The sequence below is a fragment of the Manis javanica genome, chromosome 11, assembly GCF_040802235.1.
Source record: "Manis javanica isolate MJ-LG chromosome 11, MJ_LKY, whole genome shotgun sequence".
Taxonomy (NCBI): domain Eukaryota; kingdom Metazoa; phylum Chordata; class Mammalia; order Pholidota; family Manidae; genus Manis; species Manis javanica.
Window position 1 is genome coordinate 25,200,994 of NC_133166.1, and position 24,794 is coordinate 25,225,787.

Here is a 24,794-nt window from a genome sequence, read left to right on the forward strand (position 1 = left end):
CATATTACCTTTCAGGATTGGGAGTTATTTTTATTACCAGTCTACTACACCATTTATGATTTGTTCAAATCTTGAGCTTCCAAAATATAAGTAAGGATTCCAAACGAACCTAATGACAAACCCACATTTTCTCTAGGCAAAGTTCATCACCAAGTCTTCTATCTCTATTTTATACACTTTCTGATTAAGATCAAAATCTAAAAGCTTTTAACTTATATACTTATATATTTGCTACCAGTCAGCTTGTCTCATGTATATATCCAAGTGTATAAATACATTTTACATTTATGTCAAAACAACAGTACCTCTTCAGAATACATGGTATAAAGATTAACTCTTTGGATTAATGACTCAGAATCTCCACTGTAGAGGGTAGATGACTGCGAATTTGAATATTTCGAGGAATCCTTTAAAGAGACAAAAGGTTTACCAAGTTTGTGGTCAGAAATTCATGGGCAGAATTCCACAAAGTAATCAAAATTACCTCTTTCTAGTAGCATATACATTAACACTTTTTTTCCTAATTTGGTGATGAGGATGAGGATGATGAAGATGTTTTATTGCAAGAGCTAAAAAAGATAACAACATCCTCTCCTTAAGATCCTCATGAATGACAATTCCTCAAGTTTTGCAGTACAGAGTAAACATTATTCCTTTCCCAAATGACTGGTCATCTGACTGCAGACTAATTATTAAGCAATACATATCTTTCCATTGATAAATGACCCTACCAAAAACAGTTGTGCTTTGCTAATATTGATTCAGAAGATAAAGCAAATGAGTTGGGCATTTATTCTTAGCAGTAAAGAATATGAAGTTCTGTAAACCTGGAATTAAGATTGAAAGTTTGGTAATCATCTACAGATTTGTGAAAGAAGGGTAAGAATTCCTCTGAGAAGCAAGAAACAGTCATCTGCTGATGGATTAATGAGAAAAATGATGACACTTTGGAGTGGCTGCTAATTGAACTACTAACCCATCTGAAACACTGTTTGAGGTTTGAGGTTAGAGACCAATTGTAACTTCTATGTCAATCAAGAAAACTACCAACTGGTGATAAAAGAATGCCTCTGTTGCTGCTTACAAACTGTGTGTTTGGGTAACTTTTTTGTAGGCATTTCTTGCAAGTTAACATTTTCTGGATAATTTTAAATATTATCTTTTCCTAGACAGAAATGGTAAAGACATACAGTGAATGATTCTACTAACAGAATTTCCAACACTATACTTGAATTGAAAAACATGGGTTTTATTTACCACTCTTTATACTTATAAATCTTTCAACTAATAGTCTATCTTATAAAGTCTTGATTTTTGAGTTCTTTAAATAAATGTTTTATTCCTTCTCCCTGACCAAAGTTTTCTTCATCTATGTGACTTACAACTCTTCAATTTAAAGTGTTTCATATCCCTTTCATGGAAAACCACTTCTGGATCCTGCCACAGATCTGTTGGGGTCTTGACACCGTAGATGATGGGGTATATCAAGGGTGGAAAGATTATGTAGATGTTGCCCATGAGAACATGGACCACAGGAGAGAGGTGCTTCTCAAAGTGGTGCACCATGGTCAGACCAATGATTGGGATATAGAAAACCAGCACTGCACCGACATGGGAGACACAGGTCGGCAAGGACTTGAGTCACTCCTTGTGGAATGCAACAGCCAAGACTGAGTACAGGATCAGAATATAGGATGAAGAATTAACAAGGTATCAAACTAAAGGGTACAAATAACCAGGACCAAGGCATAGAAACTGTTGAAGTGGATGTCAGAACATGCTAGTCTCAGCAGGTCCTGGTGCAGGCAGAAAGAGAGGGAGAGGATGTGGAAATGGCAGTAATGGGAAAACTTTAGGCAGATTATGGGAGCATTGATGAACATGAAACTTCTAACTGTAATTCCCAGTCTGATTTTGATGATCCTGGCATTGGTTAATATGGATGTATACCTCAGAGGATTACAGATTGCTGTAAAATGATCAAAAGCCATGGCAAGAAGAATTCCAGACTCTGTGAGGGATAGACCATGGATGACATAGGTTTGGACAATGCAGGCATCCAGACCAATCTCCTGGCTGAGCCCCACAGGATACCCAGCACGGTGTGCACTGTGGACAGCACTAGGCACAGGTCAGGGAGGGCCAGCATGGCCAGGAGGTAGAACATGGACTGGTGCAGGCTTGGCTCAGTCCAGATCACATGCAGCACCAGGCAGTTTCCTGAGAGTACCATGGCATAGATACACGAGAAAGGGATGGAGAGCCAGGGATATTCCCCTTCCAGCTCAGGGAATCCTGTTAGCAGAAAGGGTGAAGAATTGTTATGAGCAGAAAAAGCAGGCATTGACAATTTGAGGTGATTTCTCTGTGAGTCAGTATAAGACAACTTTTTTCTCATACAGGACAGATTTGAGCAAAAGTGGGATATCATGTAATATGGAATTCTTCAGTTCAGATTAAAAAGTCATATTTATTGTTGTTCATATCCATTATGCAAGTACATCTCCACACTTAATAATCTTAGTCCATTTCAACCTAGTAAAACATTGAGGGTAGAAAAAAGACAAAAGTGACAGAAGTCGATCTTGTCTTTTCTAAAGAAATTTGAGATTATAATAAGATTTGATTTTCAAATGTATTTCTCTTTCAGTTACATTCTGTTGCTATTGTGAAAAATAGTTACCCTTCACCTTCAGAGGACCTTTTCATTCATTCTGTGATTCAGTTACATCTATCCAACAATCCCTGCTCAAGTCTCAACTCCATTACAAAAACTCAGATGCATTTGTGCCTCTCCTCCCAAGAAACTAGATTGTATCCTTTAAGTCCTTGCAGGGAGAGAGAGAGCTAGAGGCCTGTGATTTATAACATCAGGAAGAAGTCTAATTATTCTAAATTGACCCCACGTTCCCTAGGGATATTTTGTTCAAATTTTAAAGAGAATGATGAAAATACCTATTATCTAATTGCAATCTGGAATTATGCAACAGCAGCCCGTTTCTTTTATTTGACAAACATATTCTGTTTGATGTTCTGGGCTGTTCAAGCACTGCTCTAGGCATTTAAAAATTATTAGGTAATTTCAGCCTCACACAAACCCCTAAGCAATAGGTATTATGATGAGCCGTGCTTTACAGATGAGTGCATTGGGCTCAAGAAAGGCTAACTAGCTTGCTGAAGTCCCACAGTGAGTAAACGATGATTTGTTTTCTGATGGTCTGACTCCAGGGCCTGTGCTCCGAACTCTTCCTCTCTGTCCTAAATTTCATCCTCCCTGAGACTCCTTCAGTTCACATTTACTCCTCACATGCGAGCTGAAATACACCTTCCTCCGATTTCTCCAATATTCACCTGTGAGTGATGTTTTTCTTCCCTGCTTCTTAAACACATTCTATCATGTATATGACAGGTATGATAATTTTGAGCATTAGAATGTTGTTAAAGACTCACAGTAGATTAAAGAATGCTCTAGTTAGGTTAAGTTTTCACTTTCCACAGAGAATTACTGCTAGCTTTGTCCCTTGAAGGTAGAGAGACTATACAGTTAGGGCTAAAGGACTCACAAAAGTATTTGTAACAATATTGGTGCCATTATAGCTGTATAATCTTGTGAAAGTTTCCAAGCCCGTAGCTCCAGACCAGTGTTATCCCAGAGAAATACAATGTGAACCACTTATGTGGCTTTAAAAGTTCTAAGTAAAAAAGAAACAGTTGAAACTAATTTTAGGATTTTAACCAAATATACCTAAAACATTATATCAATGTATAGTCAATATAAACCTTATTGAAGGGACATTTGCAGTCATTTTTCCATGCTAAGTCTGTTCTAGTATGTATTTTTTACTTACATAACATCTCCATTTGGACTTGCCACTTTTCATGCACTTAGCGATCTCCTGGGGCTTGTGGATAACTTATTAAATAAAATAACTGTAACCTTTTCTTCCTCTCTGAAATGGAAAAGATAGCAATTTAGTTTTATTAAATGTTTTCTCTGTCTCACTATTATAAATGCTTTACATAATTCATCTAATTATTAATTGTGCAATCATATGAAATAGGAAATGTTATTATACCCATTTTAGATTAAAAAAAACTTATATAACATTAAGTATCTTTCTCAAGGACACACCATTGGAGAAGTTTCCAACCCAGTAAGTTTCCTTTTATAAGCACATTCTTTATCTCTATGCTTTACCCCCTATTAAAGTAAAAGATATGATCTGCAAGTAATTCTAGCCATTAAAATACGTAAAACAAATACTCTAATCCTGAGAATTATAGTGATAAGATTTCTAGGACATAGTAAGTGATTTAAGTGATGCTTAATAAAATTACTGTTAGAAAAATACAAGCTCTGATTTCATGCAGCTCCTAAGGATTATCAACCACATACAAAACTACAGGACTTATAAACAATGTTTTATATTTTCCAGAACATGAACTCTTTGAATACTTAAGCAATGGGCTCAAAAAAGAGGAAAATCTTGTAGCTGAAGTGAAGGGAAATAAAATGAAATTTTGTTACTGAAAATAACCTGTTTTATATAGGAAATGTCTGCTGCTTTTCAATTAAAATATAAAGACCGGTCAGGGAAGAAGCAAACTACTAGAGGTTTCTTATCTCCTTGTCTAATGTTCATTTCCAAATCTTCCTGGATGAAGGAATTATTTTTATAAACTTGCACTTGTAAGAATATTCCATACTTGTTGGAGTGGAAAGTCTGTTATGCACACACTGCTCATGGGGTTTCCTTCATCCTCCTCAAGGAGCACAGATCCTATATACTGCATCACTCTTTCTTAGCATCTCCAGGGACCAGGATTTACTCCAGTGGCTCCTATACTTCTTGCACCTGCATAAATATTGCTTCTCCTAGGATCTCAATGCCACTATGACAAAATAAAGAAGAGCGATATCGGCAAGAACATCTCTGTTGTGAGTGACAGTTGTTCTTTATTAAATGTCAGAATGCACTGATAAAGACTTGTGTAGGTGACTTGGTGTCTTCTGTAATAAGTAGAGATTAATCTTACACCCCACAACAGTGATTTGCAATTTTCACCAGGCTTTAAATGCAAACAGTCCAAATATGGGTTTTTTCCTACTTTTTATGTTTAAGTTTCGTTATTATACCTTCACAAGCCAAAAATATGGACATTGATTCCACGGATGGAGCCAATGATCTAGTAACAAGGAGGTTTCACATGTAGGCACAAATTAATTTAATCTTTTGTTTCAGGGAAAATTCACCTTTTGAAAAAATACTAGCACTGGTCTTATATTTAAAGAGCTATCATGCAAATCCAATCATTCTTATTATATGCTACAGAGATTTTATACTAAGGCAGCAGAATATACATATGAGTTGTAATCAGCTGTTTCATGCATTTTTCCCTGACAGATTTCTCTGTTTATAAATCAATGTCTGTTCAACCTGAGTCCAAAATCAGTAACTTCACCTTTCTCCTTACGGGATTCCCTGGCCTGGTAGGGGAATATCCCTGGCTCTCCATCCCTTTCTCGTGTATCTATGCCATGGTACTCTCAGGAAACTGCCTGGTGCTGCATGTGATCCGAACTGAGCCGAGCCTGCACCAACCCATGTTCTACTTCCTGGCCATGCTGGCCCTCACTGACCTGTGCATGGGGCTGTCCACAGTGCACACGGTGCTGGGCATCCTCTGGGGGCTTGTCCAGGAGATTGGTCTGGATGCCTGCATTGCTCAAACCTTCTTTGTTCATGGTCTATCATGCATGGAGTCTGGAGTCCTTCTTGCCATGGCCTTTGATCGCTTCACGGCAATCTGCAGTCCTCTGAGATATGCATCCATCCTGACAAATACCAGAATCATCAATATTGGAGTGGCCATTTTAGGGAGGAGTTTCCTCTTCATTGTTGCTCCCATAATCCGCCTTAAGTTCTTCCATTACTGCCATCTCCGGATCCTCTCCCACTCTTTCTGCCTGCACCAGGACCTGCTCCGGCTGGCCTGCTCTGACATCCGCTTCAACAGCTTTTACGCCTTAGCTCTGGTTATCTGCACACTATTCTTGGATTCAGCGCTCATTCTCATCTCCTATATTCTGATCCTGCGCTCAGTCTTGTCTATTGCTTCCCACAAGGAGAGACTCAAGTCTTTGCAGACCTGTGTCTCCCATGTCGGTGCAGTGCTGGTTTTCTATATCCCAATCATTGGTCTGACCATGGTGCACCGCTTTGGGAAGCACCTCTCTCCTGTGGTCCATGTTCTCATGGGCAACATCTACATCATCTTCCCACCCCTGATGAACCCCATCATCTATGGTGTCAAGACCCAGCAGATCCGTGACAGGATCCAGAGATGGTTCACTAAAAAAACTGAGTACTAGAAGTGAATGTGTTTTCAGGAAGGGAAGGTAATATTTGCAAAAGGAATGACCAATACTAGCAGAAATAATAAATTTACATGCAATACTTAAAAGGTTAAAGGCATATTTACAGTCATTTTCTAGTTTAGTTTTCCAAAGCCAGAGAAGTAAGCAGAGAAAGTGTTACTGATCTTATTTCCTTATTTCAAAATTAAGTATAATTGTAAGTCCAGTGAATTATGTTCCATAAGTGTGTCAATCGGCACTTGCCTGGGTAATTAATAAATTTGCAGTACCATCCATGCTTTCTGAATCCTTATTCAGTGTGACTTATTTTTTGCATGTAACTGTTATATGTGTATATTTACTTGTATGAGACAAGCAATTTTTACATATTATCATGTGTCACAAATTGACTCTGCTGAGGTCATTCATAATTCTACCTATAATTGAGCAAAAGTTCCTCGAAAGCCATTTCTGGCTCATCTAATAAATTGCACAATATTGGTAAATTAGGTTATTTATTTTAATGCAAAACATTTAGTAAACAATGACACTGAATCAGCTATCATATCTGTACACAACCTACCCCAAGCCTCCAAATCCATGCATTTGTATATTATAGTAAATACAGGACAGTTTAGGGTTTTCATGGAACTGTCAATTGACCTTAATTTTGTCATCGAATTTTAAAGACAGTTTGATCAACCCATTCATTTTCAGAAGATGCTGAATTAAGATACTAAGAAAAACATTAGCAGCTAAACTGAGAATACAGTTGTGGTTTTGAGACTCTTGTGAACATTCATTTCTAAGTCTCATTCTTTTCATAGGTAAAATTAGGGAATTCAACTCAATCATAAAATGCAGGTGCAATATTTTTTTGGTTCTTGCTTTTTAAAAGAATATAGACCTCCCACCAATTAAAAATCAAAAAGCTTAAAAAGAGTGGTATCTGTCTTAAGATCTGTTTTATTTCTTTGAACATTGTCTCCTGATCACAGTTACGTACTGACCATGCCGGGGCAGCAGAGTTATTGGCAGAGCTATTTGCAGTTAAGCTATGGAGATGGGAGGAAGCAACTTGGCACATATTTACCTCCAAGTATATGACATTCCATAATGAAATTCTAAAGAATATGAAAATATTCAGTTTTGGAAATTAGTGTTTGGTGACCTTTTAGTTTTTCTTTTAGTGTTACTTTAAAAAACTAATATGACTGGTTCTTCTTTTTAATTACAAGACTGAACTTATACTTGTGACTCTTCCTTTTCAAAGTTATTACCTTTCATCCCTGACATACTACCCCAGAGCTCAGTCTCTAATCAGCTGTGCCCCTGTCATACTGTCTCCTGATTGGTTTCATTCTTTTGAGCTCCTGTAACAGTACTTCTTTATTTCAGAATGCTTGCCTCTCCCATCAGTCTTATCCCTCTCCTAGTAGCCCAATTCCTAAAAATCTTACTTGAAAATCATGGGTAGTAAACCACGTGGTCTAGTTACAGTGAAGAATAGCACAAGGTATTACTCCTCTTTGTTAGGGGAATTTGAGAAATTTGAGTAGGAAGGAACCTTCACACTCATTTATTATACTGATGAATGATGATAATATAAATAAGCTCTATCATATGCACATTTAGGTTTACATTAAACAAATGTTTTTATGTGTATGTCACATTTTAAAGGGAGAATGAGTTAGTCAAGGGCAATAGTATAGTACCATTTTCTTTTAAAAATAATTTTTGTGGAAATCAATGTGTATACAATACTGTATTTGTTTCAGATGAACAACTTAGTGATTCATCAATTACATACACTTTAAATGTTCACTATAATAAGTGTAGTTGCCATCCATCACAATACAAAGATAATAGAATGTGACAAGCTGTATTCCCAGTGCTGTTCTTCCATCCTTGTGCCTAAGTTATAATTTGAAGTTAGCTCCTCTTTATCCCCTTCACCTTTTTACCTACCCATCTCTGCTCACAGTAACTAGGCATCTGTTTTCTGTGTTTACGAGTCCATTTCTGTTTTGTCTTTGTTTGTTGTGCCCATTTTCTATAAAACTATAATGGGTTTGGGAAACTTTAAATTATGTGTAAGTTGAAGGGGTTTTTTAACACAAAATTTCTAAGAAAATGAGTTTTTCAGTGTTGAAGCTTCTGTAAAACTTCATACTACAAGGTGACACTTCAATTTCTTTACTCCAAAATCTGACTGGAAGACACATTACACTGAAATGAGTCCATGTGAATAACAGTGAAAAAGAAACTTTTAAATAAAAGTGGTTCATGAAACATTAGAGTAAAATTTCTGTGTTACACGTTCTTTATTTTGATAAAGCTAAACTAAACTGATAACTTATCATCAGAAATCCACTATTCATGCATTATGTGTGTGTATGGATATATATAGCTTTATATGTATGTTTTTATTTGTATATAAATATATGCACATACCTGGTCAATCCCTATTATTTACGGATTCTGTACTTGTGAATTCACCTATTGGTTACAATTTATCCGAAACCCCAAAATCAATACCCACAGCGCCTTCCCCGTCATTGGCGGACATATGCAGAACAGCAAAAAATCGGTTTGCCTAATGCACACATTCCCAGTTGTAGTCGGACGGGGTCACTCTGTCTTCTTTTTTTAGTACTTAGATTCGAAATAAGGATCTTTTCTGTGGTCCATTTAATGCTAGTTTTCCTCATTTTGTGCTTTTTGTTGGCAAATTCACTTTTTAAAATGGCCCCCAAGCAAGTGCCCAAACACTGCCTCGGGTTCCTAAACACAAGACTATATGTGACTGATGGAGAAAAATCATGTGTTTGATAAGCTCCCTTTAGGCATGAGTTACAGTGCCACTGCCCAATGAGTGCAGTCTTAGTCAAAACTACTGTGCATCCAGAAATGAGAAGATGAAATTACCCATCTCTGAAGGAGGCCACTCCAAGGGCTAAAGTGACACTTATAGTGTGTGGTGAAACTATGGAAAAAATGTCAAGGTGGCTCAGTTTGTGTGCTCATGAGATGCTGATCAAATAAAGTGCAATAGATCGGACCGTTGTGAGGGTGAAACCCAAAGAAATTTACAGACATCGGTTTGCCTAATGCACACATTCCCAGTTGTAGTCGGATGGGGTCACTCTGTCTTCTTTTTTCAGTACTTAGATTCGAAATAAGGATCAGGACATGGGTCAGGACATCCCCTGGGGTCAGGACATGCGAAACCCTTCTTGGCTAGTGTTCTCTCATAATTCTGCATGTAATTATTTATTTGAAAGAAATCTACATTAGACATATTTAATACATCAAAATGTGTCTTCAAACAGAAATATATAAACAAAAAGATTATGTATTAATTAGTGGATGCCAATGTGAACAGAGGCTAAAGCGACTTAATACTGTATTTCTCCAGAGGAAAATGGTTTGTAATTTACTAATACAGTGTTTTCAGTGGTTTCACAGAATGTTGCTGCAGCATAGTGAGAACAGAATATACTACAATTCTGTTTCTATTGATTTATATAGCAAAAATTCACAGCTATTAAAAGATATAAGTATATCATATAAAAATATTCATAAATGTTTATTACATCATTGATATGGTTGAAAAATGTTTATTTAAAGAAAATTTAATTGAGTTTCATTACTTCTATAATATTCAGTCTCAAGGGCACTGTGAAAATAAGTACAAATGTTGTAATTAAGAAGGTTGTCTATATGTCAGTACCTGAAAAACTACTGCTGAACAATATCCATGATATGATCAAAATTTATTTTAAAAATTCTGTATATGTTCAGGTAAAAAAGGCATGAATATCACACTCATTCACTCTAAGGAGTGGGCAAAGAGGAATGAAGAAACAGCATTATGCATTGTTTGAGTTTTATACAATGAATGGTATAGTTTTGATTTAAATGCATGTATATTTACTGAAAGGAGAGTATTCTATGGATTTTTAATGGGATATGGCAAAATTTTGACTTGTTGATTTTTCAAAACAATTTCATATATACTAAAGACAATATATAAATTTTGTGACTAGCAAGATTTTCTAAGTGTAGCAAGAACTATATTAAAAGGGGATAGATAAGTACAGCATGGAGAATATAAAAGATTCTGTAATATCTTTCTATGTTGACAGATAGTAACTGCACTAGTTGTGGTGAGGATTTAATATATGTGACTTTTGAATCACTGTGTTATATATTTGAAACCAATGTAATATTGTATGTCAACTATACTTCAATTAAAAAATACACTTAAAAATTGCACACCAATTAAAATGATACAAATGATTCTTGGCCACAGAAGTTCAACTCATATCCCTTCAGATAGAGTAAACTATAGCCGTGGTGCTAGTGGCCAGTTTTGCAACTATTCATAAATTCTTTTCAGTGTTTCTTTCCATTTACATATGAATGCATTATAACTTCTCCCTTGAACCATTTCTAATATCTTACTGCCTTTCATTATTAATTAATAAGTTAAAACCTTTGAAAGAAATTCAATTTATTTAAAAAGATAAAAAATATTTTGTGTGTGAAGTCCAAATTATAATGCACTCAAGAAGAGAAAGAAGGAGAAACTAGAGGTAAAGATTTACCCAGTGAACAATAGATAAGGTTCATAAAAAGAAGTAAAAATTCACTGGAGACATTCTGAAGCAATTCTCCAAGGAAGATTTTGGAGAACAGAGAAGGCTAAATTTCTGAAGGCACATTTGCCAAAAGCCACCTGCTATTTCTGAGGATAAGGCAAGAAGATGAAAAAGACAATTTTCCTGGCAGAAAGCCAATTCTGAGGGTCAGAAAACAGGGATTTTAGCATTCTGGCAAGGCATGAAGGAAAAAGTGGTAACACAGGATCTCACTCCCAGTGAGAAAGGAGGAACACAGACCAAGATTGACAAGTTGCTAGTTTTCGCACAAGACATTCGCTAAACTCTGAAACCACATGGAATGGGAAGTCAAAAAAGCGAGCAGAGAATCTTGAAGAAACAAAGAGGGAGTTTTTGGGATCTTGCCTGCTTGACACACGAGGACTGCTGTCCGCGGTGTGACCCGACACCTCGCTCACAGTTGAAAGCCCCGCCAGCAAAGCCTTAATCCACCAAAGAAGTGGTAGAATTAGCTCCAGTGCCTGCAGGTCCTTCAGTAGGTTAAGATGATAAATCCAGCTTGGGGCTTATGCCGGAGTAAGAGGTGAGCTACCACTGGGGGAAAAGCTAACTTCATCTGGCCTCCATAATATTTTATACATGATGTCTGACACCCAATCAGAAATGAGAAGGCAGGGCAAGAGACAGGAACACGAGTTCAGAAACACAAAGAACAATTAGTTCAAAGAGACGCACCCACAGTTGTTGTATTACTGTAATCAGCAGCCTGGGATATTCCAGTAATGATATTTGGAATGAAGGAAATGAAGGAATAGATACATACATTAATGAAATCATCAAGTTTAAGAGACGGCAAATTTGACCAGAGAAACAGAACATACTAAACGGTAAAATTAAAGCAGAAGTAAGGAGAGAGAGAAAGTGAATCAGATGGACATTATCAACCTACAAACGACAAGAATAAACCTAATAATTCAGGGAAGTGGAATTACTGGACTAGTGGACTAGAAGAAAATTTAGTAGAAAATAAAGAACTCAGAGTTGAAGGCAAGATACATTAGTAGGTGACTGTAATGGGTATGTGGTGGGGACTTGATAATAGAGGGACTCTAGTAACCACCATGTTGCTCATGTAATTGTACATTAATCATAACAAAATAAAAAATTAATTAATTAATTTAAAAAGGCACATTACTAAAGAAAGAGAAATATTTCATAGTGATAAAAAGGTCAATCAATCAGGAAGATAATTAACAATCTTTATGCACTCAATAGATAAGAGTGTCTAATCAATAGATAGCTTAAAAATACACAAATAAAAATTTCATCAGCTCTAACAGGAAGAACAGACTAATCCACACTCATAGCAGGACATTTTAACACACTTTTATCAAAAGTTGAAAGCACAAGCAAGCAAGCATGAGGTTATAAATGATAAAATTAACAAACTTGACTGTACAGGCACAAATACATAGATATGGATATATACAGATATAAATAGTACCTTACACAACAAGTACAGCCAAACAAAAATGATCATACACTGGGTTGTGAAAAAGTTAAGTTTTTAATTTTAAAGTGCATTTCGAGTGCATATTGATAAGCTATTTGAAAAGTAGTGGCACAATATTTCTACTCAAGCACACAATAGTGATGAGGGTTTCATGATGAAAACAATGATGAGGAGGATGACACTGACCATAATAATCTCTACGGAGTCCTTCCTAGTTACCAACCCCGTGGGGAGGGCATAGCATGCATATACCTATTACATTACATCATGATAATCACCATCTCCAGTTCCAATAAGCCATGTTGTTCTTTCATGTTTGTAGATTAACAGCTGATTTTTTTACAGTAAATTGTTTTCAAATGCATATGGTTAGGGAGTGGTAAAATAAAGTTTTGAAACAAGCTCTTTTTGACTCCAGAACTCATGCATGCAAGTGATTTCTTCAATGAAATTTTCCCTACCAAATTGAAATCTGCTTTTTCTGTAAAATATTCTTGGCAAACATCTGACCACTTGTTCTCATTTCTGATGGGCTAGTACAATGGAGTTTCTCTATGAAATGTTATCATTAATATGTGAGCATCTTAATGTAGAAAAAATTCACTTTGCTGCATATAAATATATATATATAAACTCTTAAGAAGACAATATAGTGAGAATCCTTGCCTCCAGAATTTCCATCCAGGTTCTTAGATCTCCACCCATGTTACATCAAAGGGTTATTGTATGTTGAATCAGGAAGATGACTGAACAAAGATTTAAAGTAACATTGCCTACTAGTAGTCCAAAATTTGCCTTCCCATTCATGAAAAAACACCAAATAAAAGAGCATTTATCAAACACCTCTTTATACAAATGGAGAAATTAAATGAACACTGAAGAACAATACAAAATAACTTTGGTTTTATATGGCATATTCCTACATTTGTTGGAGTAAATGTGTTTTATGTAATGAGAATCACTATTAAATTATATCATGATTTAACTAATGAAGATAAGCTTAAAAAGGGTATGTTTGTACACTTTTGACAAGAAGGAGATATTCAAATATAAAGTAAACATTATAGAAGCATTTGGTAGACTATATTGCACATTATCCAATCAATAAAGAAGTTTTGGGAACAAAATATTTTAGAATAGTTGGAGAAAGAATTAGAGGGAATTGAATATGACAAAAGAGACTAATCTTGGCACTCTAAGGACAAGAGCATCAGTGTAAGTACCATGTTCCATTATGATCTGCACAAGTATCTCTACATTTGCCCATCCCACCCCCGGCCAAGGTGGTCAGGAGAGGCATGTGCTCCGAGAGCCACCAGTCAGGCTCTCAGCACCTTATCTACTCTTCTGTTGCCTTTAGTTTCTTCAAAGTGTCTTCTGACTTAAGGTCAATATCCTGTGGGATTTTTTAACACAATTATTTCTATGTTGATTAATTTATCCAGCAAGCATGATGATGCTATAAACCACTTACTAGATAACATTATCTATTAAATCTTTAAGAAGAACAATTTCCACTGAATGTCACACCAGGTCTTTGGAACAAAACATTTCTACTACCTTCTCTCGGATGTGTTTGGTCTTCACCCCATAAACAAAAGGGTTGAGGAAAGGTGGAACCAGTAGGTAAAGGTTGGACAAGGTAATATGTATATACGATGGGATATAAGATCCTGATCTGTGAGTGAAAAAGGAGAAAAAGGCAAGGAGATAGAATTGGAAGAAGACACATATGTGGGGAATACAGGTATTGAATGCCTTAAAACGTGCCTCTTTCTGGGGCAGGTGGAAGACAGTGATAAATATCTGCATATAGGAGAGAGTGATCAAAATGAAGTCAAGGCTACCAACGGTAAAAGCACCAAGGAGACCATAGAACTTATTGATGTAAACGTCTTCAGCGGCAAGCTTTACAAGGGCCATGTGTTCACAGTAAGTGTGGGATATTAACGTGGTCCGGTAAAGTTTCAGACGGCACTTTATGAGCAGTAGGCATGGGATTACCAGAATGGCAGGCCGCAGTGTCACCCCAACTCCAATATGGGTGACCAGCTGTGGAGTGAAGATGGCAGCATGCCTCAGAGGATAACAGATGGCTATGTAGCGGTCCAGAGCCATGGCCAGCAGCACTCCTGATTCAATGCCCTGAAACGTGTGAATGAGCCACATCTGAAAGAGGCAAGCATCAAAGTAGATCTCTGGCAGGTGGAACCAAAAAATCCCAAGCATCTTGGGGACAATGCTGGTGCTGAGTGCGATGTCTGTGGCCCCCAGCATGGCCAGGAAGATGTACATAGGCTGGTGGAGACTCGGTTCTGATTTGATGATGACCAGAAGGAGAGAATTTCCCATCAAAGCAATGATGTACATAGCACAGAACGGAATCCCGACCCAGCACTGTACAGTTTCCAGGCCAGGGATGCCGATAAAGGTCAGCACAGAGGGCATGAGCACAGTGCTATTTGGAGCAGGCATGGGTGCTCAGGGCCCTTCTGAGCAAAGGGCAAATTTTTCCAAACTGTTATTACTGTACCCTCATGTATCCTCTTCTCATCCTGTAATACAATTATAGGATGACAGAACTAGGAGAATCAACTTCATCAGCTTATTTCTAATTTCTTTAAATGGATAGGAAAATGCTAGTATGGATATTCATGGAAAGGCTGACTTGTATACACACTAGTAAAATCACCCACCCACACTCATGGAAGTCCACAGTGTGAATACTGAGAATTTGGATGTGAAGGGGCCAAAGTGTTCACACTGCTTCGTGGTGTCCTCCCTCTTTCCACGCATCATCTTCTCTTTCTCTTCTAATCTGTATATGGAAACTGGTAAACAAAGAACACTTTGAAATGACAGTAGGAGAAACAGCAGGTAACTCATGCTCCCTTGAGCCCACTTGTCTCTCTTCCTCGCTGTCTCCTTCCTCTTTATCCCCCTTTTACTTCAGATGAGCAGGACTGGGTGATTCTACAGAATGTACCAATACTTTTTTTAAAATATGCATTGCAAGCTGTTCGCAAGGGTTGTGACTCCACAAATAGAATGACCTATTCTCACTTTGAACCTCTTTCCCCCCAAGGAATTTTGAAATGTAACATGGCTTCAGGACCAAGACATCCAGACAGATAATGGCAGCTGCATAAATTTGTACATTACCATGGCAACTCTGGCTCAGGAAGCTAGCATTATATATAATAAATACCTCCATCAGGTAAACCCCACAGATCCTCACACATCACAGCAGAAGGACAGATTGAAAATATTAGTACGATTAAACGGTTAAAGATTACCTGGTATAGGAGAAGAAAGGCTTTGGTGTTTCACCAGGAGAGCAGTGAAGGAGATGCTGAGGTAGCTAGAGGTCAGGTTAGGTGAATGAGGGTGGGAGCTGGGGTCCCCACGTGGAGCCCATGAGAGCAGACATAATCCTTGTATAGAAATCGGGGTTACTGCCTGCTGAAGGAAGTAGAAACTTCTAATTTTGAGTCTTCTGCAAAAGCTGACTCAAGAGCAATATGAGGGAGTGGGCCACCTTGAGTATGACCCACTCCATGGATAATAACTGAGAAACACACAGGACATGCAGGTGGAAGGGCCTTGGGAGGCAGCCGAGACAGAAAGAGAAGGCTCCTGAACAAAATTCTCATTGCAGTACAAAGGCTGTGGCTGGGAACGCTTCACAGCTTCCAGTAACTGTGTGCCACCAGCAAACAGTAGCTCAGCTGCAGGGCTGACGAGAGAAAAGTGGGGGGAGAGAGGTTGCCTAAGTGATTAGCTCTTCAAGTCTAAAGCAAGCCGATGGGTAAATTATTAACATGTTGCTCTCCTAAGCATCCAACAACAGCTCTCCATAAATCAAGTCAACACCTCCAAATGTTATCACATATTATCCTGAGTTCCTCCCTGGCTTCAACAAACCTAATTTCTACTCATAAATTTCACATTTGTCGTCTTTCGGAGATTATTCTGCCAAATCACCCTCCCCATTCAGGATTCTTCAGTGTGGCTTCCAGACAGCGCCTGCGCATATGCTCCCGACATTCCATGCCTTCCTGTCTCATTCCTGTGCCACTTTCACAATCAGCACGACCTCCCTCTACTGGCACAATACAGTCCCTGTAACCACTGTCCGCCTTTGTGAACCTTATGTCTTCAGATATCAGAGCACACTGATTCAAACCACTCATGAGTTCCTCTCCTTAGGTAAATACCAGCTACCCAACAGCAAGCTGCTACCTGCCCTTAACCTCTCAGTCGTCCAGAGCAGATTCTCCAGTTTACCATGCGTCTTTTGAATTGTATTTCCCAGAACTCCAAAGACAGAATCTACCAAAAATAGATTTATACTCTTTACTTTGTAATGTGTAACTTTGTTTCTGGAGTTAAATTAATTGGCTGGACATGCATTTGTACTTTAAAAGGCATCTGATTTCATGTCCACTTGAGCAGGTGCACATTCTTAACTAACTGTCCACTTACTTCGTCTCCAGAAGCAGCGATGGGCAGCGAGCATCTCTGCAGCTGGAGAGGGTTGCTCTTTGCTGGTCCCAGATATGGAAGGTTTGTTTCCTACCATAATTTTCCCTGCTGACCATACTTCGTCAGCCTCTTGCAGATCTTGAGAGATATTTCTTGACTCTCTCGGGCAAAGAAGGAGCTTTAAGCCCAGAGGAGCAGCCACTGTTCCTCAGGACTGTTGGCTTACTCTGTTCCCAAAGGAAACGGTACGTGTAGTCTGGCCAGCAGATGGCAGTGTTGAGGCATCTTCTCTTAGCAGTGCAACCCTGTCTCTCTCAGCCCCCAAGACTGGGATTCCTCTGGTTCTTACAGTGTGGGACAGAGAAATGGAATGCCAAGGGGGGAGTGCCAAGCATGGAGCCCCATTCCTTGCCTCAGCCAGTTGGCCAGCTCTATCCCATGTTTTTTTTTTTTGGTGTTCTTTTTTTTTTATTCATTTTATTATCATTATGAATCTACAATTACATGAAGAACATTATGGTTACTAGACTCCCCCCTTCACCAAGTCCCACTCCACAAACCCCATTACAGTCACTGTCCATCAACATAGTAAGAAGCTGTAGTCTCACAACTTATCTTCTCTGTGTTGCACAACCCTCCCTATGCCCCCCACACACATTATACATGCTAATCATAAGGCCCCTTTTTCCCTGCCCTTATAACTCCCTTCCCACCCCTCCTGCCCAGTCCCTTTCCCTTTGGTAACCATTAGTCCATTCTTGGGTTCTGTGATTCTGCTGCTGTTTTGTTCCTTCAGTTTTTATTTGTTCTTATACTCCACATATGAGTGGAATCATTTGGTACTTGTGTTTCTCTGCCTGGCTTATTTCACTGAGCATAATACCCTCTAGCTCCATCCATGTTGTTGCAAATGGTAGGATCTGTTTTTTTCTTATGGCTGAATAATATTCCATTGTGTATACGTACCACATCTTCTTTATCCATTCATCTACTGATGGACACTTAGGTTGCTTCCATTTCTTGGCTATTGTAAATAGTACTGCAATAAACATAAGGGTGCACCTGTCTTTTTCAAACTGGAGTGCTGCATTCTTAAGGTAAATTCCTAGAAGTGGAATTCCTGGGTGAAATGTTATTTCTATTTTGAGCTTTTTGAGGAACCTCCATACTGCTTTCCACAGTGGTTGAACTAATTTGCATTCCCACCAGCAGTGTAGGAGGGTTCCCCTTTCTCTGCAACCTCGACAACATTTGTTGTTGTTTGTCTTTTGGATGGTGGCGATCCTTACTGGTGTGAGGCGATAGCTCATGGTGGTTTTAATTTGCATTTCTCGGAGGTGAAGTGATGTGCAGCATCTTTTCATGTGTCTGCTGGACATCTAAATTTCTTCTTTGGAGAACTGTCTGTTCAGCTCCTCTGCCCATTTTTTAATTAGGATTATTTACTTTTTGTGTGTTGAAGTGTGTGAGCTCTTTATACATTTTGAATGTCAACCCTTTATTGGATATGTCATTTATAAATATATTCTCCCATACTGTAGGGTACCTCATTGTTCTATTGATGGTGTCCTTTGCTGTACAGAAGCTTTTCAGCTTGATATAGTCTGACTTGTTCATTTTTGCTTTTGATTCCCATGCCCGGGAGATATGTTCATGAAGAAGTCATTAATGTTTATGTCCAAGAGATTTTTTTGCCTATGTTTTTTTCTAAGGGTTTTATGGTTTTATGACTTACATTCAGGTCTTTGATCCATTTTGAATTTACTTTGGGTATGAAGTTAGACAGTGATCCAGTTTCATTCTCTTACATGTAGCTGTCCAGGTTTTGCCAGCACTATCTGTTGAAGAGACTGTCATTTCCCCATTGTATGTCCATGGCTCCTTTATTGAATATTAATTGACCATATGTGTTTGGGTTAATGTCTGGAGTCTCTAATCTGTTCCACTGGTTTGTGGCTCTGTTCTTGTGCCAGTACCAAATTGTCTTGATTAATATGGCTTTGTAGTAGAGCTTGAAGTTGGGGAGTGAGATCCCAGCCACTTTATTCTTCTTTCTCAGGATTGCTTTGGCTATTCGGGATCTTTGGTGTTTCCATATGAATTTTTGAACTATTTGTTGCAGTTCATTGAAGAATGTTGTTGGTAATTTGATAGGGATTGCATCGAATTTGTATATTGGTTTGGGCAGGATGGCCATTTTGACGATATTAATTCTTCCTAGCCAAGAGCATGGGATGAGTTTCCATTTGTTAGTGACCTCTTTAATTTCTCTTAAGAGTGTCTTATAGTTTTCAGGGTATAGGTCTTTCACTTCTTTGGTTAGGTTTCTTCCTAGGTATTTTATTCTTTCTGATGCAATTGTGAATGGAATTGTTTTCCTGGTTTCTCTTTCTGTTGGTTCATTGTTAGTGTATAGGAAAGCCACAGATTTCTGTGTGTTAATTTTGTATCCTGCAACTTTGCTGTATTCCGATATCAGTTCTAGTAGTTTTGGAGTGGAGTCTTTAGGGTTTTTTATGTACAATATCATGTCATCTGCAAATAGTGACAGTCTGACTTCTTCTATACCAATTTGGATTCCTTGTATTTCTTTGTTTTGTCTAATTGCCATGGCTCAGACCTCCAGTCCTATGTTGAATAACAGAGGGGAGAGTGGGCATCCCTCTCTTGTTCCCCATCTCAGAGGAAAACCTTTCAGCTTTTCACTGTTCAGTATGATGTTGGCTGTGGGTTTATCATATATGGCCTTTATTATGTTGAGGTACTTGCCCTCTATACCCATTTTGTAGACAGTTTTTATCATGAATGGATGTTGAATTTTTTTGAATGCTTTTTCAGCATCTATGGAGATTATCATGTGGTTTTTGTCTTCTTTTTGTTGATGTGGTGGATGATGTTGGATTTTCAGATGTTGTACCATCCTTGCATCCCTGGGATGAATCCCACTTGGTCATTGTGTATGATCCTCTTGATGTATTTTTGAATTCAGTTTCCTAATATTTTGTTGAGTATGTTTGCATCTACGTTCATCAGGGATATTGGTCTGTAATTTTCTTTTTTGGTGGGGTCTTTGCCTGGTTTTGTTATTAGGGTGATGTTGGCTTCATAGAATGAGTTTGGGTGTATTCACTCCTCTTCTATTTTCTGGAGAACATTAAGGAGAATGCTAATTATATCTTCTCTGTATTTCTGATAAAATTCGAAGGAAAATCCATCTGGCCTGACAATTTTGCTCTTGGATAGTTTTTTGATTATAGCTTTAGTTTCATTGCTGGTAATTGGTTTGTTTAGATTTTGTGTTTCTCTCTTGGTCAGTCTTGGAAGGTTGTGTTTTTCTAGGAAGTTGTCCATTTCATCTAGGTTTTCCAGCTTCTTAGCATATAGGTTTTCATAGTAGTGTCTAATAATTCTTTGTATTTCTGTGGGATCCCTTGTGATGTTTCTTTTCTTGTTTCTGATTCTGTTGATGTGTGTTGATTCTCTTTTTCTCTTAATAAGTCTGGCTAGAGGCTTATCTATTTTGTTTATTTTCTCAAAGATCCAGCTCTTGGTTTCATTGATTTTTTCTATTGTTTTATTCTTCTCAATTTTATTTATTTCTTCTCTGATCTTTAGTATGTCCCTCCTTATGATGACTTTAGGCCTTGTTTGTTCTTCTTTTTCCAATTTTGATAATTGTGATGTTAGACTATTCATTTGAGTTTGTTCTTCCTTCTTTAAATATGCCTGGATTGCTATTTACGTTCCTCTTAAGACTGCTTTCGCTGAGTCCCACAGAAGTTGGGACTTTGTGTTGTTGTTGTCATTTGTTTCCATAATTGCTGGATCTCCATTTTAATATGGTCGTTGATCCATTGACTATTTAGGAGCGTGTTGTTAAGCCTCCATGTGTTTGTGAGCCTTATTTCTTTCTTTGTACAATTTACATCTATTTTTATTCTTTTGTGGTCTGAAAAATTGATTGGTAGAATTTCAATCTTTTTTAATTTACTGAGGCTCTTTTTCTGGCCTAGTATGTGGCCTATTCTGGAGAATGTTCCATGTGCACTTGAGAAGAATGTGTATCCTGTTGCTTTTAGATGTAGAGTTCTATAGATGTCTATTTGGTCCATCTATTCTATTGTGTTGTTCAGTGCCTCTGTCTCCTTACTTATTTTCTGTCTGGTGGATCTGTCCCTTGGAGTGAATGGTGTGTTGAAGTGTCCTAAAATGAATGCATTGCATTCTATTTCCTCCTTTAGTTCTGTTAGTATTTGTTTCACATATGCTGGTGCTCCTGTGTTGGGTGCATATATATTTATAATGGTTATATCCTCTTGTTCGACTGAGCCCTTTATCATTATGTAAAGTCCTTCTTTTTCTCTTGTTACTTTCTTTATTTTGAAGTCTATTTTGTCTGATAGTAGTACAGGAACACCTAATTTTTTCTCCCTATTGTTTGCATGAAATATCTTTTTCCATCCCTTGACTTTTAGTCTGTGCATTTCTTTGGGTTTAAGGTGATCTCTTATAAGCAGCATATAGATGGGTCTTGTTTTTTTATCCATTCAGTGACTCTACGTCTTTTGGTTGGTGCATTCAGTCCATTTACATTTAGGGTGATGATCGATAGGTATGTACTTATTGCCATTGCAGGCTTTAGATTCATGGTTACCAAAGGTTCCAGGTTACTTTCCTTACTATCTAAAAGTCTAACTTAACTCACTTAGTATGCTGTTACAAACACAATCTAAAGGTTCTTTTATATTTCTCCTCCTTCTTCTTCCTCCTTCTTTCTTTATTTATTAGGTATCAAATTTTGTACTTGTTGTCTATCCCTTGATTGACTTTGAGGATAATTAATTTAATTTTGCATTAGCTTCATAATTAGCTGCTATACTTTCTTTACTGTGGTTTTATTACCTCTGGTGACTGCTATTTAACCTTAGGATCACTTCCGTTTAGAGCAGTCCCTCTAAAATAAGACTGTAGAGATGGTTTGTGGGAGGTAAATTCTCTCAGCTTTTGCTTATCTGGAAATTGTTTAATCTCTCCTTCAAATTTAAATGGTAATCATGCTGGATACAGTAATCTTGGTTCCAGGCCCTTCTGCTTCATGGCATTAAATACATCATGTCACTCCCTTCTGGCCTGTAAGGTTTCTGCTGAGAAGTCTGATGTTAGCCTGATGGGCTTTCCTTTGTATGTGATCTTATTTCTGCCTCTGGCTGCTTTTAACAGTCTGTCCTTCTCCTTGATCTTTCCCATTTTAATTACTATGTGTCTTGGTGTTGTCTTCCTTGGGTCCCTTGTGTTGGGAGATCTGTGCATCTCCATGGCCTGAGAGACTATGTCCTTCCCCAGATTGGGGAAGTTTTCAGCATCTATCTCCTCAAAGACACTTTCTATCCCTTTCTCTCTCTCTTCTTCTTCTGGTATCCCTATAATGCAAATATTGTTCTTCTTGTATTGGTCACACAGTTCTCTCAATATTCTTTCATTCTCAGAGATCCTTTTTTCTCTCTGTGCCTCAGCTTCTTATATTCCTCTTCTCTAGTTTCTATTTCATTTATTGTCTCCTCCACTGTATCCAACCTGCTTTTAATACCCTCCATCGTGTTCTTTAACAATTGGATCTCTGACCTGAATTCATTCCTGAGTTCTTGGATGTCTTTCTGTACCGCCACTATAATGTTGAGAATTTTTATTTTGAACTCCCTTTCAGGAAGAGTCATGAGGTCCATGTCATTTAAATCTTTCTAAGGAGTTGCATTATTCATTTTACTCTGGACAAAGTTCCTTTGGCATTTCATGTTTGCATATGACGCCCTCTAGTGTCCAGAAGCTGTAGTCTCTGGATCTGCTCAGCCCCTGAAGCAATGTCAGGGGTTGCAGGGGAGCGGTACTGATGCCTGGGGGGAGGAAAGAGCTGTTCCCCACCTCCCTGCTGCTGTGCCTGTCTCCACTGCCTGAGCCAATGGGCCAGGAACACAGGTATAAGTTTTTTTTCCCAGAGCAGCCGGATATCCCAGTCTCCCCAGGACCTCTGCCTGTATTAACTTTCCAACCCAAAAGTCATGCAAGTCTCATGAAAGCACCATGAAATGTAGGTTTGTGCTCTCAGACCAAATCTCTGGAGCTAGGTATTCAGCAGTCCCAAGCCTTCCACTCCCTCCCTGCTCCATTTCTCTTCCTCCTGCCAGTGAGCTGTGATAGGGGAAGGGCTCAGGTCTTGTGGAGCCACAGCTCTGGTACGTTACCCATATTATCAAGTCCCCACCCATACCCCAATGCAGTCAACTGTCCATCAGTGCAGCAAGATGCCACAGATCCACTATGTGACTTATCTGTGCTGCACTGTTCTCCCCATGATCCCCCACACCATGTGTACTAAACATAATACCCCTCAATCCCCTTCTCCTTCTCTCCACACCTGCCCTTCCAATTCCCTCCCCTTTGGTAACCACTAGTTCATTCCTGGAGACTCTGAGTCTGCTGCTATTTTGTTCCTTCAGTTTTGCTTCATTGTTATACTCCACAAATGAGAGAAATCATTTGACATTTGTCTTTCTCTGCCTGGCTTATTTCACTGAGCATAATGTCCTCCAGCTCCATCCATGTTGTTACAAATGGTAGAATTTGTTTCTTTCTTATGGCCGAATAGTATTTCATTGTATATATGTACCACATCTTCTTTATCCATTCATCTACTGATGGACACTTAGGTTGCTTCTGTATATTGGCTATTGTAAAAAAGCACTGCAATAAACATAGGGGTGCATATATCTTTTTGAATATGAGAAGTTGTATTCTTTGGGTAAATTCCAACGAGTGCGATTCCTGGGTCAAATAGTATTTCTATTTTCAGTTTTTTGAGGAACCTCCAAATTGTTTTCCACAATGGTTGAACTAGCTTACATTCCCACCAGTAGTGTAGGATGGTTCCCCTTACTCTGCGTCCTCACCAACATTTGTTGTTCTTAGTCTTTTCTATGCTGGCCATCCTTACTGGTGTGAGGTGATATCTCATTGTGGTTTTAATTTGCGTTTCTCTGATAATTAGTGATGATGAGCATCTTTTCATGTGCCTGTTGGCCATCTGAATTTCTTCTTTGGAGAACTGTCTCTTCATAGCCTCTGCCCATTTTTTAATTGGGTAATTTGCTTTTTGGGTGTTGAGGCATGTAAATTCTTTATGTATTTTTGGATGTTAACCCCTTGTTGGATATGTTATTTTCAAATATATTATCCCATACTATAGGCTGCCTTTTTGTTCTGTTCATGGTGTCCTTTGCTGTACAGAAACTTTTTAGTTTGATGTAGTCCCATGAGTTCATTTTCCTTTTGTTTCCCTTGCTCAAGAAGATGTATTCAGGAAGAAATTGTTCATGCCTTTATTCAGGAGATGTTTGCATCTGTTGTCTTCTAAGAGTTTTATGGTTTCATGACTTACATTCAAGTCTTTGATCCATTTCAAATTTACTTTTGTACATGGGTTTAAACAATTATCCAGTATCATTCTCTTCTATGCAGCTGTCCAGTTTTGCCAACACCAGCTATTGAAGAGGCTGTTATTTCCCCATTGTATATCCATGGCTCCTTTATCATATATTAATTGACCACATATGGTTGAGTTTATATGAGGGCTCTCTAGTCTTTTCCATTGGTCTATGGGTCTGTTTTTGTGCCAGTACCAAATTGTCTTGATTACTGTGGCTTTGTAGTAGAGCTTGAAGTTGGGGAGCATAATGCCTCCAGCTTTATTCTTCCTTCTCAGAATTGCTTTGGCTATTTGAGGTTTTTTGTGGTTCCATATGAATTTTAGAATGATTTT

At 38.2% G+C, this 24,794-nt stretch overlaps 2 protein-coding genes and 1 pseudogene across 2 annotated transcripts; 1 reads left to right on the plus strand and 2 right to left on the minus strand.

Annotated features, from left to right (window-relative positions):
* Nucleotides 1–1,403: 1,403 nt before the first annotated feature.
* On the minus strand, nt 1,404–2,344 carry LOC140844205 (olfactory receptor 51V1-like; annotated as a pseudogene).
* Nucleotides 2,345–5,425: 3,081 nt separating this feature from the next.
* Nucleotides 5,426–6,373, plus strand: LOC140844626 (olfactory receptor 51V1-like). Its single transcript, XM_073217708.1, has one exon. The coding sequence runs from the start codon at nt 5,426–5,428 to the stop codon at nt 6,371–6,373; it is 948 nt and encodes a 315-aa protein (XP_073073809.1).
* A 7,647-nt stretch (nt 6,374–14,020) lies between these two features.
* On the minus strand, nt 14,021–14,971 carry LOC140844206 (olfactory receptor 52A1-like). The gene has a single exon (XM_073215681.1). The coding sequence runs from the start codon at nt 14,969–14,971 to the stop codon at nt 14,021–14,023; it is 951 nt and encodes a 316-aa protein (XP_073071782.1).
* Between the last annotated feature and the right edge of the window lie 9,823 nt (nt 14,972–24,794).

What these genes read in the sequence shown, in the direction of transcription:
- LOC140844626 (XM_073217708.1), top strand. Translation starts at nt 5,426, where the DNA reads ATGTCTGTTCAACCTGAGTCCAAAATCAGTAACTTCACCTTTCTCCTT.
- LOC140844206 (XM_073215681.1), bottom strand. Translation starts at nt 14,971, where the DNA reads ATGCCTGCTCCAAATAGCACTGTGCTCATGCCCTCTGTGCTGACCTTT.